The sequence below is a fragment of the Wyeomyia smithii genome, chromosome 3 (genome assembly GCF_029784165.1).
Source record: "Wyeomyia smithii strain HCP4-BCI-WySm-NY-G18 chromosome 3, ASM2978416v1, whole genome shotgun sequence".
In the NCBI taxonomy this organism is placed as follows: Eukaryota; Metazoa; Arthropoda; class Insecta; order Diptera; family Culicidae; genus Wyeomyia; species Wyeomyia smithii.
The window spans coordinates 153,174,349-153,191,921 of NC_073696.1; the positions used below are offsets into that span (position 1 = coordinate 153,174,349).

At 39.2% G+C, this 17,573-nt stretch overlaps 1 protein-coding gene across 1 annotated transcript; it reads left to right on the top strand.

Moving 5' to 3' along the window:
- Positions 1–282: 282 nt before the first annotated feature.
- Positions 283–2,910, top strand: LOC129728704 (uncharacterized). The gene is made up of 4 exons (XM_055687157.1): positions 283–982; positions 1,063–1,384; positions 1,615–1,811; positions 1,880–2,910. The coding sequence occupies exons 1-4, from the start codon at positions 283–285 to the stop codon at positions 2,908–2,910; spliced, it is 2,250 nt and encodes a 749-aa protein (XP_055543132.1).
- Positions 2,911–17,573: the final 14,663 nt, after the last annotated feature.

Genomic DNA, 17,573 nt, shown 5'->3' on the forward strand with positions numbered 1-17,573 from the left:
TGTTTTCTTTGTGTATTACGCTGGATATAACAGGTTGACGACGAGGATGGCGCAGCAGGTCAATCCCCAACTTGCTGAAGGTGCTCCGCCACCAAACTTTCATATCGATGCGTTCGACCGGAAGAAAATTCGGTGGAATAGAGGGGTAGAGAGGTAAGAAACGGCGTTTGCTATTTACGGTATCGGCACCGCCGAATCGCGTCGTAATTTTTTGTTACACTTGATGGGACTGGACACCTGGAGATTGCTTGCGATAAAGTGGCTCCGCAAAGTCCACGTACAATGACGTATCAAGCGATTATCGATGTTTTGGAAAGACACTTTAATCCGCAGCCTCTCGAAATTAGCGAAAACTTCCGTTTCAAATGCCGAAAACAGGGCGACAAAAATGCCAGCTCGCCGGATGAGACTATCGACGAATACCTCACTGCACTGAGGAGAATTGCAGTGACATGCAATTTTGGTAATTATTTGGAGACCGCTTTGAGAAATCAGCTCGTTTTTGGAATGAAGAGTAACGACATACGAGCACGGCTGCTAGAGCGACGACAGTTGACACTGGCTGATGCAAGGGATGTCGCAGTAGGTATGGAATTGTCACTCAAAGGTGGAGCTGGAATAGAAGGAGCCTATGCCAAACAGAAAGTACATGCTTTACATAACCAACAAGGTAAGGCTGAAAATAAGAAAGTGGGTGGATCAAGCCAGTCTAGTGGCAAACCCGCTACTGATTTACAATGCTACCGTTGCGGTGACAAATCGCACTTAGCTAAAAAGTGCCGGCATTTGAACACAGTGTGTTCTTATTGCAAAATTAAAGGCCATCTAGAACGAGTGTGCATGAAAAAAACTGCTGCGAATAGAGGTGAGTCTAGCCGACAGGGTTCAAAACTAAGTACGGTGAAAGCCAGTCACATTGACGTACGCGAAGGTCGTGATGCCAAAAAGGCCAGTAGCGGTGACGTTATAGTGGGAGAAATATGTACTCTCGACCATCAGATGCAAAAATGTGGTTGCCAGTAAATGTTTGCGGTGTGAGTCTTCGCTTCGAAGTCGACACAGGTAGTCCCGTTAGCATAATTAATACCCAATACTACGATAAACACTTCCGGAATATTAAATTGCGAAACAGTGACTTGAATCTGGTTAGTTACTGCAACACAGATATACAAATCAAGGGAGTGTTGGATGCTGACGTGGAATGTGACGTAACGAAAGAGCGTTTGCCTTTGTATGTAGTAAATTCGGGAAAACATCCCCTGCTTGGCCGAGAGTGGCTTAAAGTATTAGCGGTGGACTGGAGTTCTATTTTGCAATCTTCAGGGACAGTTCACGCGATTAATCCACTCAACATTTCCAACGCCTTGAATGAGCTTTTCGCAACGTATACAAGAGTGTTCGACGATTCGATTGGAAAGATTTCTTCAGTGCATGCGCGCCTTACATTGAAACCAAATGCAACTCCGGTTTTCTTGCGAGCTCGAAAAGTTCCGTTCAATTACAAAATGCGATTGACAATGAGTTAGATAAGTTAGTCACTGAAGGGGTACTAACAAAAGTCGATAACAGTAACTGGGCAACTCCGATCGTTCCCGTTAAAAAATCCGATAACAGAATTAGGATCTGCGGGGATTATAAACAAACGGTCAATCCAAACTTAAAAGTGGATCAGCATCCACTGTCCACAGTAGATGAGTTGTTCGCGTCGTTGGCAGGAGGTGATAAGTTTTCTAAAATTGATCTGGTACAAGCGTATCTCCAACTTGAAGTGGCCCCAGAAGATAGAGAGATACTGACGTTAAATACACACCGTGGGTTGTACCGACCGAATCGTCTTATGTACGGTATCGCATCCGCTCCTGCGATTTGGCAACGCCAGATTTAATCATTTTACAAGGAGTTGACGGTGTAAGTGTGTTTTTGGATGATATTAAAATAACGGGCCCCAATGATGCGGTTCATTTGAGTCGGCTTGAAGAAGTCTTGCGTAGGCTGGATCAGTACAACATTCGGGTTAATAGAGCGAAGTGCGAATTTTTGACGAACAAAATTGAATATTGCGGATATCTGATCGATCGAGAAGGTATTCATAAGGTACAGAAAAAGATGGATGCCATTCAGTTTATGCCGCGACCGAAAAATAAAGATGAGGTGCGGTCGTTTGTCGGCTTCATCAATTACTACGGTCGCTTTTTCGATAATTTGAGTATCATGCTTTACCCGCTGAACAATTTGCTCAAAGAAACGGTCGAGTTAAAATGGACAGAAGAATGTGAGCATTCGTTTTACACGGTCAAACAACAAATGCAGTCGGAAAGATGCTTGGTGCATTATTCGCCAGAGTTACCCCTACTCCTGGCTACAGATGCTTCACCTTACGGCCTAGGGGCTGTTCTAAGTCATGTCTATCCGGATGGTTCCGAACGCCCAATACAATTCGCGTCACAGACGCTTAATGCTACACAACAAAAGTACATGCAAGTAGACCAGGAGGCTTACGCTATTATATTCGGTGTCAAAAAGTACTTTCAATATTTGTACGGATGGAGATTTATACTGGTTACGGACAATCATGCGGTTACGAAGATCTTTAGCGAACACAAGGGCCTTCCCGTGATGTCTGCATTGAGGATGCAGCATTATGCTGGATGCAGAGATGAACCAAATCGAAACCCTTCCGGTGACAGCAAAGGAGTTTTTCGCAAGCTACTAGTGAGGACGAAAATATTCAAACGTTTCTCCAAGGTTTGCGGTATGGACAAGCAGTTGATGGGAAAGATCGGTTTGGCATCGATCGAACGGAATTTACGATTCAAAATGGATGCTTGTTGCGAGGAATTCGCGTGTACGTTCCGGTTAAGCTTCGAGAGCGTGTTCTTGCAGAGCTCCATTCTACCCATTTCGGTATAACGCGTACCAAATCTCTTGCCCGAGGTGTCTGCTGGTGGATGGGGATAGATCGGGAGATTGAGCAACTGATCTCAAACTGTGCGGAGTGTCAATCCATTCGATCAGAGCCGACGAAAGTTTTACCTCACCCTTGGGAACCAGCAACTGAACCGTTCCAGAGGGTGCATGCAGATTTTGCCGGACCATTTCGGGATACTTATTTCTTCATAATGGTCGATGCTTATACAAAATGGCCCGAGATTCGAGTGTGCAAATCAATCACAGCTGAGCATACGGAGAGAATGTGTCGGGAGATTTTTAGCCGATTCGGAATTCCGGCCGTGTTCGTGAGTGATCACGGAACCCAGTTTACGGCGGAATTGTTTCAAAGATTCTTGAAGCTCAACGGAATAACACACAAGATGGGTTCACCTTACCACCCCGCGACTAACCGAAAGCAATACGTTGTCTGAAATCGAAACTAGATGTCGAAATTGCCAATATTCTAATGACATGCCGAAAGATGATTCATCCGTCAACCGGACGATCACCCTCTATGATGGTGTTCGGGAGACAGATTAAGTCCCGATTGGACCTAATGCTACCTACAAATTCAGTGAGAAGACCAGCTAACCCCGTTAACCGAGTGTTCTTCGATGGTGAATAAGCTCGTGTCCGCGATTTTCTGTCGGCAAACAAGTGGCAGTTCGGACAGGTCGTTTCAAAGCTGGGCAAAATGCGATATTCGATTCGCTGGGATGAAGGAAGGCTGTGGGAAAGGCATGTGGATCACATGTGTGGCGTTGGATCGAATTTGGATTCGTCATCAAGAGCAGGTTCGAAGGAGAGGGAGAGTTGTTATGATTCAGTGTATCAATTCACCTCGCCTTTATAAACCGTGACATTCGGATTCACCCCGATATATATATACACCGAACAAGATCTCAGAAGTAAACGAAAGTTCCAACAGTAAACACGTGTTTTCTTTGTGTATCACGCTGGATATAACAGTTGTGTTAGTCAAATTAAGAGTGATACGTTGTTTCTCGACCACTGAATATGTACATTTGATTTTTTTTGAGACATTGATTATAAATCAAATGAAAATTGTTTTTTTTTTGTATAATACACTCGATTATCGGACACGATTATCCGGAATGTTAAAAAGAAATTCATTCCGGATAATCGAATCACAGAAAAAATATTCGAATTTGCGATTAACGAACACAAATTAAATATTTTCTTCTTTTATTGTACTTGTATGATGCAGTGGCGTAACCAGAAATTATTTTTAAGGCGAAAAGGGGTAAAATCTTGAGAATCAACAAAAAAAAAAATTAATAAATTGGACATTCATTATTTTCACATAAATCGAACATGTCCCAAACATGCCAAAAGAGACATAAATGGTAACAGACATTTTAGAAGGGATGGTAAAGCATAAGATTTAGAAAGAAAAGTCAAAAAAGAGCACAAAAAAAATAAAATTCCGGAATAGAAAATTTTATAGAGTATATTTACTAAAGCTTGTGTGCGCTTTATAGAAATGAAAAATTATTGTAAATTTACCAAACATGTTCCTTTTTAGAATAAACACCATGTCAATAATTAATTGAATCTGCTATTTTTTACTCTCACCTAGTTGACGAGGAGTCATGATTTTTAAAATGGATGATCTCCTGATCATTAGAGCTTCACGAAACTTAGCCTTGAACGACTGAACTGGAAACTCTTTCGTCATGTTTCTTTGTGTCAACTGAATTTGTTCTTAATTCAACTATTTAATGTTTTTTTTTCAATATTTTTTAACTGCTAAACTGATTTAGAGAGTGGCGAGTGTTTGAAAATTTTTAATATAAGTTTCACACAACAGCACTTGGAGAAAACGCCAATTGTCAACTGGCTATGCTAAGTTCTAGCGACGTTTAAAATTGATTACAGGTCATATCATATTGGTATGAGCTTGTCGGCGTTCTTAAGATCTATTGTTAGACTTATTGACATTATTAGATTTCTGTCTTGCTTGCCTATTGACGCTTGGTTTCTCAAACTAACATTACATATTTTATCTTTCCATAATTGAATGAATTAAAAAGACAAAAGATAGGGTAAGGACCGGCTTAAGCCTATTTTAATCAGTCGAAGAAAACAGGCCTAACACTCCTGTATTTAGATCAATATCGACTATTTCAATGATGGAAACGAAAACTTTGATTGTCTAGCTGTCTTACGAATATAAGAAATACCGTTAATCACAAAAAAAAATCTGTGAACAAAGATCATTTGAAACAAATCGACCTATATTGCAGCCATTCAGGAGCCACTTCGGGTGCTGAAGAAAAAACGCCTGCAAAACAGATGGAAACTGCTTGAAATAGGTTCGGGGTGATTGGAATAGTGTCCCTCGATTGGTAACTTTAATTGATTATTGTTGAAGTTTGCTAACTTAGTTTTACAATCTGAAAACGAGATCTGACAGACAAAACGATAGAGAACATATTGATATAATATTGTTTGAATTTCACCCAAGACATTTCGAGTATTTCGTCTGAATACACAGGCGGTTCCTAAAGCTGCTTAGAATATGTTCCCTACCCTATCTATACCTATAAAAATGCAGTCCGGTCTGTCTCTCTGATCCATATAGGCTCGGAAACTACCGAACCGATCGACGTGAAAATTTGTATGTAGGGGTTTTAGGGGCCGAGAAAGGTTCCTATGACGGTTTGAGACCCCTCCCTCTTCTGGAAGGGAGAGGTCCCATGCAAATGAAACACATATTACTGCACATCTCAAAAACTAACCAAGCAAATGGAACCGAATTTGGCATGTTTTTAGGAGTAACAAATATGTCCATAGTGATTCGACACCCCTCCTTCTGGAAGGGAGGGGTTCCATACAAATGAAACACAAATTTCTGCACATCTCGAGAACTAACCAAGTAAATAGAACCAAATTTGGTAGGTAGATGTTTCTAGGGGTGACAAATATATCCATAATGGTTTGACACCCCTCTCTCTTCTATAATGGAGGGGTCCCATACAAATGAAACTCGAATTTCGCACAATTCGAGAACCAATCGAGCAAATATAACCAAATTTGGCCAGTGAATGTTCTTAAGTATAACAAACATGTCCATAATGTTTCGACACCCTCCCTTCTTCTGGCATGTCTCCAAATACCATTTCGAAATCTAAGATGGCGACTACCGGTTTCTGAAAAACAGCGGCAAATGACCAAATACCACCAAACATGGGTGTTTCCGAAATTGTTATGATGCACTGAAGCCACAAATCGACCTCAGACAAAGACAACATTTCGAATTGTAAGATGGCGACTTCCGGTGTCTGGAAAACAGCTGAATATGACCAAATAACACCCAATATGGGTGTTTCTGAAACCAGAATGACGCACAGGGGCCAGAAATTGCTCCCAAATGCCATTTCTAAATCCAAGATGGCGACTTCCGGTTTCCAAAAAACAGCGACAAATGACCAGATACCACCCAATATGGGTATTTCCGGGATTGTTATGATGCACTGAAGCCATAAATCGACCTCAGACAACATTTTGAATTGTAAGATGGCGACTTCCGGTGTCTGGAAAACAGCGACAAATGACAAAATACCACCCGACGCACGGAGACCAAAAATTTTCCCAAATGCCATTTCTGAAGCCATAAATCGACCTCAAACATTTTGAATTGTAAGATAGCGACTTGCGGTGTCTGAAAAACAGCCGAAAATGACCAAGTACCACCCAATTCGAGTGTTTCTTTAACCAGATTGACGCTCAGAGGCCAGAAATTGTTTCCAAATGCCATTTTGAAATCCAAGATGGCGACTTCCGGTTTCTAAAAAACAGCGGCAAATGAACAAATACCACCCAATATGGGTATTTCCGGGATTGTTATGATGCACTGAAGCCACAAATCGACCTCATACAACATTTTGAATTGTAAGATGGCGACTTCCGGTGTCTGGAAAACAGCAAAACACAACAAAATACCACCCAATATGAGTGTCTCTTTGATCAGAATGACGCTCAGGGGCCAGAAATTGTCTCCAAATGCCTTTTAAAATCCAAGATGGCGACTTACGGTTTCTGAAATAGCCTGAAGTGACCAAATACTACCCAATATGAGTATCACCGGAACCAGAATGATGCAAGGAGCTAAAAATTTACCTCAGACACCAGTTTGAATTGTAAAATGGCAACTTCTGGGAAACAGCCGAAAATAACCGAATACTACTACATCTGGATATTTCCGTAACCGAAATGATGTATTGAAGCCAAGCATTGACCACCCTGGACACCATTGAAAACACCATGGAAAACAACGAAAATAACTGAAATGCACCCAATATATTTTCGGAATAGAGGTGATGTACAAAAGCCAAAAGTGGATGATGTTGTCATTCCGATAAAACCAATCATTTCAAACGATATAAACAAATCGCTAGGAATCAATGAATTTTAAATTTTTAAAATTAATCAATTAAACACTAAAATAGGCGGGACGAAGTTTCCGGGTCAGCTAGTATTCAATAAAGTTTGGTTGATTGGCTGTCTAAACTATAGCGAAGCTTAAAAATGTGAAACATTTGAAAACTATAAATAACTTTCTACCACGATGTGAGGTAGAGCGGGGCTAGTTGGTCATTTTTAGCAACAATGTTCTGTAACTTTTTGTAGGTAATATTATGACAAAAACGTATTACATGAGAATGTTGTATCAACCCTATAGCTTCTGTAAAAATCTTAACTACTCAAAATACTTTGCAATTTTGTGACTATTTTGTGTTTTTTGAGTGGATGTTGAGTTGGCCAGTCAGTCAGTTTTAATCAGTATTTATTTAAAACAGTTTATTTTATAACAGTAAGAGCTTAAAAAATAATCAAGTATTATGATGAAAACATCATCACTACCCAATGCTCGTACACATGTGCAGGTGAAGATGGGCTTATCAGTTAGAACACATTTAAGGTGAGCCCACTGATCGCATATGCTGCATTGAATCCGCTTTTTCACGGGCTGATCGTGCAGAAAAGGCTCGCTGCACATCAAATACAACTTGCCTTAGAATATCGATGTTTGTTCACGACTAGATGAATTGGATTGTTCTCAGTGTCACCGCATTTATTTTATGGTGCAACCCAGTAATCTATGCTCATTGCGATGAAGCATGAATATCGTTTATCATTTTCAATGACAGAACAGTGGAATGAATATCAAAAGCCTCGTAATGATATTCAGAGAAGCTACGGTGACTATCAATCCGAGTAGTGAAAGTCTATTCAGAAGCTGTACACCGCACAGTTCAGTATGAATTGAGAAATGAGGTAATCACAATTTTGAAATGATTTTCATTATTGACGAACAAAATATCAACACGAGTATTAAGGTTCATCCTGTCGGTGTCCATCGGTTGTTTGGTATCATGAATATCAACATTCGCATGGGTATCATGAATATCAACATTCGCATGGGTATTATGATTATCAATTTAAAGAAGCATGAAAGTCGCTACTTTTGAATATCATGACAGTGAATATTCGCAGCACTGATTATGAGACTTTCCCAGGGTGGCCACTCAATATTAATTTTCGATTTCCCGGTTTTTCCCGATGATATTTAATAAAATTTCCCGGTGTTTTATTTTCAAGGGGTTATATACCTTTTTGGTCGAGAAAAATGAGGGTAGTTTGAATCTATTTTTAAGTGCATAGCACCATTTTCATTTCATCAAAGGGGTATTTTTCTGAAAGTACAGTTTATCAACAACAACAAATACGTTTGATTTTGAGATATACCAATTATTACTGGAGTAATGGCCGTTTCCCCGAAACGCTATTTTTTTGCAGAGGCTTGCGGTGATCCTGATAGAGACTCAGCGGGTCAACCGAAATCAAAAAACTCATATTATTTCACTAGTTTAGAAGTGTGCCGGGTCCTTGAACGATCGCTTTTATGAGTATTTTGTTTTCAGTGCAAATGGGAACGTTTTTCCCAAAAAATGCACGTTTTGAGCGCTAAAAATTGCATTAAAATATGTTTTGCGGCAAAATGTAACTGTATGTTTCGAAAAGCGATCGTTCAAGGACCGGCGAATTTAATAACGAAAATTTAAAAAAAAAAGATGAAGGAAATCGGTTCAGTAGTTTTCCGCAATCAGGATCACGGCAAAGTCATTTTTCGGAAAACACTATTCCGAGATAATCGCGTGTAAAGTTTCAAGTTTAGCTTATGCGGCCGTGGCGAGGCGCGCTGCAAATCGCTATAACTTTCTCCCTATTGCTCAGATCTTTATGAAAACTTGTGAAAAAGTTCTCAATATGTTGTATTTGAAGATAATACAATAAAGTTTTTTTTTCGGTTTTTTGAAAACTGAAAAGGTATATAACCCCTTAAAACATATGAAAAAAAAATTAATTTTCACATGCTTATTCATGCCTTGCAAAAATAGTGTTACAAAACTATGAAAAACATTTCTCCTTCATCGTTTTTAGCTGTTCGTCGACGTTAGCAAGTACCTTCATAGTGATCTGCTGCACAATTTTTGCCGTCTTTATCTCCAAATCGTTGACAATCTTCGCCTTCTCGCGCTTTCTTGCTTCCTTCTTATTATTCTCAGTCAACCTAGTCTCGAGCTTGCAGTACTTCTGTATGAGGATGCCAATAAAATGCATGGGATAAATTGAAGAAGTGGGGCATAGAGGTTTCGTCTTCTCGAAAAATGCCCTTAGGCGAAATTTCAAGCGGATTTTGGAAAGAAGAGCCTCAGAGTGACCAATGAAGAAATAGCATAGCATAGCAAAAAGGATTGCACACATCGTAGGCGGTTATACAATGGTCAGCTTAGGATAAATATAAAGAACTTAGGACTAGTATCCTTCTTACAGATGATGTGAGTTGCAAACTAAGCCTCTCATTGGATACCTTACAATCGCCGGGGAAAGGAAGTAGGAATGTCAGTTCAACGTCTACTTAAGAAGGTGCGTAACTTACCTTCGTGATCACCTTCGTCTACTTTATCACATCCTTTCATACTCTCGACTCACACAATAAATGCATTCACTCGTCTCACACACTCTCATTATTACTTACTGCGACGATGTATGTGAGCGCGACTGGTATTCTTGTATTGGTGTTGTCGGACTCGCTTCAGTAAAATTTCTCTGCTGGCACAGGTCAAGTTGGGCGCCTCTCGTGCCCCTCTGTACGACACCACCCTCATTGCTGAACAATTTACCGCACGGCCGCTCCATGAAGCCGCTCACCATTTACGGAACCATCCATCCTCAATTCCCTGGACAGCAGCAATCCAACGACGCACCGGAACCAAACTCTCTTCACGACATAGTAGAAACCGCCTCATCGAAACCACCAAAAATAAAAGACAGGAACCCCTCAGAGTGACGAATGAAAAAATGCACATGAAACTGTCAAGATGCATTTTGCAAAATGCATGAAACGTTGAGAGCTGTTCTTTCAAAACAATTTTTGACGTGGTACTATGTTTAACCACACTATACAGAGATACATTCTGTGGAAACTAAAACCAAGGTGTAACGTTGGAATGAAAGATTTCAAACGTTAATAATGATGTAACCACATGATGGATCACAATAATCAAAGTGTCGTTGGATTGGTAATATGATGGACAATTTTGTGATTCTTCAGTTATTATTATCATTTTATTGTTAAACAGTGAAAGTTTCATAAAAATTTCAGGGTCGAATTTTCACGAACAATGTACCAATCACATGCGAGCACGCCTGGCTCAGACTTCATGAGTAGACACCAACTGCCTGCTGTGATATACTGTATAGCAATGGCAAAAAAAAAATTGACAGAATCTCTTCGTCCCAACCTCCTCCATCAGACAGTTTAAAGGTCTGCTGTTTAGAATGCTATTAAAACTGATGTCTTGAAGGAAAACATGCTAACACAGGCAATAGTACTGCACCGAGTAATGTATGAATAGAGCGCTGGTCACTCGTCGTCTATCAGTGCAGAAGGTCATTTGCGTGCAGTCAAGCCAAGTCAAAACTACATTGCCGCTGTCGTCGCACAGTGCGGCGTGTTGGCTTAACGCGACCTGGAACGCAATTGAATTGCCGTTTGAACTGTCTTCTTCTTCTTGTTTGGTATAGTAATAAATATCAGAATTCAATATGATTATTCGGGTGCCGCGAAACACGCTGCGCCACCGGGGACAACAAAATTCTGTACGTGCCGGTAGAGGCAGATAGCAGGGTATATAAATTTGGTGCATTGCACAGATAAAATGCGTTGTTTATTTTTGAATTCAACATTCTGTTTTTCTCAGATTAAATAAAAAACTAAATATAGGGTATTTAAAAGACAATAGAAAACCAAAATGCTCCATACAGATCTTTGAACAGGTAGTTAAACGAGCTGTACTGATGATTATATTTTAATAGCTAAATGAATTTAGTTCAATATGACAATCATAGTTGCATCCCGCGGTGGCTGTATAGAGGAAAACCAAAATCAGTTCATCTTGATATCAGAGTTCCGACATTTGTATTTGTATTTTTCAATTAATTTTTTTTTGCATTAACATCTACAAGAAAATAATACTTTCCATAGCCTTACTTGTAATTGAACAACACTATGCAAACATTAATAGATGTTTCCCATCGGACTTTACCCCTTATTTTAAATTTTTTTTTTCGAAGTACTTTGCATTCAAAGATTAATAGCGCCAAAATCAATTTTTTTTCATGAGTATTAAATTTACTATTTTTTTTTGAAAAGTTGAAAATGCATGAATGTTGAATATTTTTTTCACCTTGCATGAATGTTGAGTTAGGAAATTTACGTTCTTGCAGCACTGCAAAATATTATTCAGCCCAACTTTTTGGCAACAGTGTCATTTTCAACTTGTCCTTGGTACTGGAATTGTTGACAAAACCAAGCATCGTTTTATTTACTATGAAAAAAATTCTGCACGCAAATTCAAATAACACATTACCTGACAAAATTCTTTCGGAACTGCACCGAAAAAGTCTTTCCGCAACTCATAAAATAACGAGACTAAAACCAAAGATAAGCTGAACAAGATACCTAACTTCCATATTTTTCATACATTTTGAACAAGACCGATTTCCGACGGTTAGTGATGCCATCTGATGACTTAAATTCTCATGAAATTGTCATTATGAGCAAAACCGATTTATCGTGCATAGTCCGTCATCGATCGTTGAGCTGTTGAAGATTGTATATGAAAAAGGTGTAGCAGTTTGGTCAGCTCGACGCTTAAGATAACATGCAGATTAAAGATATTGTCATTTTTCCCTGGGCTTGGTGGTTGAGCTCCTATCTCGGGTTCTTATAGCTTTACGGAATCCTAAGATGGAGTCACAAAACTATTGTATGAGAGTTTTGACAGCCCAAGGGCGCGTGCTCCCGGGTGGCGGATGGGAGCTAAGGGAGATGATGAGAGTCAGATACCTATGTTGTAGTCTTTCCTACTCTGATCTCGGCAATCTCCTATGTGAGAAAGTTTCTTAACAATATCAACACTAAAGAATTTTTCTCACACGTGGACCAGACCATTTAGTGCAAGCTCTTTTCTTGTCTATATCCATGAATGCATTACAGTCCCACATGATACTTCGTTACTTATTAGATAAAATGAATTAATGCTTTTACTTTTTTCTAGCAGTGTGACTCTTATGCATTCATGGATGGACTGTAGTTAAACGTGAACTTAAATTCTTCACTTTTTACTGTTAGTTCCATGTGCAAAGTTGTATTGTTGTATGTAGTATTATTTAGTAAACGTGTACGTGGTTTCTTTATAGACTACATCGTTCATATATACATTCTTTTTCACTTTTCCTTTTTTTTTAAATAACTTTCACGATTTTATTCCGAGTTTCATAATGAAACTTCGAGTTTAGGTGTCTAGATATGTGTTGAATTCACCAACACAGCGAAATTTGATCAAGGAACCACAGTTCTTCGTTTTCAAAGCTAAGTATTATTTTATCATGTTTGTTTTTGTCAATTGATTAGAATATGTTGTTATTATTATGTTCTGTTTTTAGTTTGATTATTGTTATTATTTCAATTGTTACGATTATTATTGGTATTATCATTATTTTTATTATTATCATTATTTTTCAGCATAGTAAACTCAACAAACAAACAGACATACATTTACACATACATACATTTACACATACATACATTTACACACACACGCACTCACACTTACACATACCTATTAACCTTCAGAGATCCTTGCCTTTCCTTATCCTTCGGCAGTTAATTGACTAGTTATAACTCAGGGGTCTTGCCAAGATGCTACTCTAACAAGACAGTATTTTTGCAACTTGCCCAGGGTTATTCTAGTTAATTACACAGAATTTAATTGACCAGCTGGTTACTGAGGCTGTTATGCCAATCCTCTCATCACTGGTATAGCATGAATGGTGCCTCATAACACCAGTGACCCGGCCCTTGGCCCCCTTCTATACCTCACAAATATAAAAAAAAAAGATTAAAGATATTGTCATTTTTTGCGCTTAATGCTATTGCCATATTTTTTGCATTTTAAAGCACGAAAAGAAAAGTGTGAAATTTACTGTCAGAGTGGGGGTTTATATTGAGGAGTTATATTTATTTTCAGGTCCCATTCTACCAAAACTTAATGTTTGATATGTTGCAAGCCAGGTTTCAGAACCATTGTTCATATAGTCAGGTTCACCGGGCATCCGATTTTCGCTTTATAAACCTCGGCAAGAGTGAAAAACTTGGCTGTAGAGCGTGCTCATAGCGGTTATAAGAAAATTTCTGATGGTACGCTTAATTTTAAATGATGCGCCGATAATTCTTGATTCTTCCGGAAAGCTTCATGTTTGAGAACTAAACATTCGTACACATTATTATCATTTTTCCGTACAGTCGTCCACAAGGATACTGAAAAAATTGTTTCACCTTTCAGCAGTCATGTCTTGGCCTTGTCGTCAGTTGATTTTGTATAAATTAGTTCGACTTTTGCTCACGCGCAGCGACAACCATGTCCGATGAATTCTGCAAGGGTCAGGTATCTTGTTCTAGTCATCTTCGCTAAAACTTAACTCTCGATTCGGAGGTATCCAGCATCCGTTCAGGAAGACTGATTCGTTGCTGCTGCGACTGTATTTCCTTTTTTTCAGAAAATGTTTCAGAAATAGTGGCAAACTATCCTTGAATTCTTTCAGCTTAAAACGAGGACGAATTTAATGAAAACATCGCGGTTAAATGCGCAAGGACAAATTGCGCAAGGACTTGCATACAAGTCAGTGAAACGTGTATGCAAGTTCAATATTTTTAGCCGAAAAAACGTGTAAAAAATTTGAAAATCCCAAATAAATCATAATGCATTCTGAAAACTTCAATTTTAATTTCGTTTAATAATGTTGCCTGAAGCAGCAGCAACAGGTAAAATGCACAGCAGAATTTATTTTGTATGACGAAAACACAAAAAAAACTCGCATTTTCTCACAACGGCAGGCCTAGCGAAAAAATTGTGATTATGAGCGAATGTTGGTCTACTAGTGGGTCACCATTCCTGAAAATATCGTTTTTGGGAATTTCCTTATAGTGGAGTAGTAGTCGAATAAGTGACCTACACACATATACAAGGTAAATTATTGAAAAAATCGAATTTCCCAGGATCGGCCGGTCGCGGAAAATTGTGAGTATGAGCGAATGATTGTCTACTAGTGGGTCACCATTCCTGAAGATATCATTTTTGGGAATTTCCTTATAGTGGAGTACTAGTCGAATAAGTGACCTACACACGTATGCAAGGTAAATTATTGAAAAAAATCGAATTTCCCAGGATCGGCCGGCCTAGCGGAAAATTGTGAGTATGAGCGAATGTTGGTCTACCAGTGGGTCACCATTCCTGAAAATATCATTTTTGGGAATTTCCTTATAGTGGAGTAGTAGTCGAATAAATGACCTACACACGTATGCAAGGCAAATTATTGAAAAAATCGAATTTCCCAAGATCGGCCGGCCTAGCGGAAAATTGTTAGTATGAGCGAATGTTGGTCTACTGGTGGGTCACCATTCCTGAAAATATCATTTTTGGGAATTTCCTTATAGTGGAGTAGTAGTCGAATAAGTGACCTACACACGTATGCAAGGTAAATTATTGAAAATTCGAATTTCCCAAGATCAGCCGGCCTAGCGGAAAATTGTGAGTATGAGCGAATGTTGGTCTACTAGTGGGTCACCATTTCTGAAAATATCATTTTTGGGAATTTCCTTATAATGGAGTAGTAGTCAAATAAGTGACCTACACACGTATGCAAGGTAAATTATTGAAAAAATCGAATTTCCCAAGATCGGCCGGCCTAGCGGAAAATTATGAGTATGAGCGAATGTTTGTCTACTAGTGGGTCACCATTTCTGAAAATATCATTTTTGGGAATTTCCTTATAGTGGAGTAGTAGTCGAATAAGTGACCTACACACGTATGCAAGGTAAATTATTGAAAAAAAAGAATTTCCCAAGATCGGCCGGCCTAGCGGAAAACTGTGAGTATGAGCGAATGTTGGTCTACTGTTGGGTCACCATTCCTGAAGATATTATTTTTGGGAATTTCCTTATAGTGGAGTAGTAGTCGAATAAGTGACCTACACACGTATACAAGGTAAATTATTGAAAAAATCGAATTTCCCAGGATCGGCCGGCCTAGCGGAAAATTGTTAGTATGAGCGAATGTTTGTCTACTAGTGGGTCACCATTCCTGAAAATATCATTTTTGGGAATTTCCTTATAGTGGAGTAGTAGTCGAATAAGTGACCTACACACGTATACAAGGTAAATTATTGAAAAAATCGAATTTCCCAGGATCGGCCGGCCTAGCGGAAAATTGTGAGTATGAGCGAATGTTGGTCTACTGGTGGGTCACCATTCCTGAAAATATCATTTTTGGGAATTTCCTTATAGTGGAGTAGTAGTCGAATAAGTGACCTACACACGTATACAAGGTAAATTATTAAAAAAATTGAATTTCCCAAGATCGGCCGGCCTAGCGGAAAATTGTGAGTATGAGCGAATGTTTGTCTACTAGTGGGTCACCATTCCTGAAGATATCATTTTTGGGAATTTCCTTATAGTGGAGTAGTAGTCGAATAAGTGACCTACACACGTATGCAAGTCAAATTATTGAAAAAATCGAATTTCCCAAGATCGGCCGGCCTAGCGGAATATTGTGAGTATGAGCGAATGTTGGTCTATTGTTGGGTCACCATTCCTGAAAATACCATTTTTGGGAATTTCCTTATAGTGGAGTAGTAGTCGAATGAGTGACACACACACGTATACAATCGGCCGGCCTAGCGGAAAATTGTGAGTATGAGCGAATGTTGGTCTACTAGTGGGTCACCATTTCTGAAGATATCATTTTTGGGAATTTCCTTATAGTGGAGTAGTAGTCGAATAAGTGGCCATACGTATGCAAGGTAAATTATTGAAAAAATCGAATTTCCCAAGATCGGCCGGCCTAGCGGAAAATTGTGAGTATGAGCGAATGTTGGTCTACTGTTGGGTCACCATTCCTGAAGATATTTTTGGGATTTTCCTTATAGTGGAGTAGTAGTCGAATAAGTGACCTACACACGTATGCAAGGTAAATTATTGAAAAATTCGAATTTCCCAAGATCGGCCGGCTTAGCGGAAAATTGTGAGTATGAGCGAATGTTGGTCTACTGGTGGGTCACCATTTCTGAAGATATCATTTTTGGGAATTTCCTTATAGTGGAGTAGTAGTCGAATAAGTGGCCTACATACGTGTATGAGGCAAATTATTGAAAAAATCGAATTTCCCGAGATCGGCCAGCATAGCGGAAAATTGTGAGTATGAGCGAATGTTGGTCTACTGGTGGGTCACCATTCCTGAAGATATCATTTTTGGGAATTTCCTTATAGTGGAGTAGTAGTCGAATAAGTGACCTACACACGTATGCAAGGTAAATTATTGAAAAATTCGAATTTCCCAAGATCGGCCGGCTTAGCGGAAAATTGTGAGTATGAGCGAATGTTGGTCTTCTGGTGGGTCACCATTTCTGAAGATATCATTTTTGGGAATTTCCTTATAGTGGAGTAGTAGTCGAATAAGTGGCCATACGTATGCAAGGTAAATTATTGAAAAATTCGAATTTCCCAAGATCGGCCGGCTTAGCGGAAAATTGTGAGTATGAGCGAATGTTGGTCTACTGGTGGGTCACCATTTCTGAAGATATCATTTTTGGGAATTTCCTTATAGTGGAGTAGTAGTCGAATAAGTGACCTACACACGTATGCAAGGTAAATTATTGAAAAAATCGAATTTCCCAAGATCGGCCGGCCTAGCGGAAAATTGTGAGTATGAGCGAATGTTGGTCTACTAGTGGGTCACCATTTCTGAAAATATCATTTTTGGGAATTTCCTTATAGTGGAGTAGTAGTCGAATAAGTGACCTACACACGTATGCAAGGTAAATTATTGAAAAAATCGAATTTCCCAAGATCGGCCTGCCTAGCGGAAAATTGTGAGTATGAGCGAATGTTTGTCTACTAGTGGGTCACCATTTCTGAAAATATCATTTTTGGGAATTTCCTTATAGTGGAGTAGTAGTCGAATAAGTGACCTACACACGTATGCAAGGTAAAT

Excerpts from the sequence above, each read along its gene's own strand:
- LOC129728704 (XM_055687157.1), top strand. The coding sequence starts at position 283 with ATGACGTATCAAGCGATTATCGATGTTTTGGAAAGACACTTTAATCCG. Across the intron at positions 983-1,062 it reads CGTTATAGTGGGAGAAATAT|GTAGTCCCGTTAGCATAATT; the intron begins GTACTCTCGACC and ends AAGTCGACACAG. Across the intron at positions 1,385-1,614 it reads TTGAATGAGCTTTTCGCAAC|AATTAGGATCTGCGGGGATT; the intron begins GTATACAAGAGT and ends ATCCGATAACAG.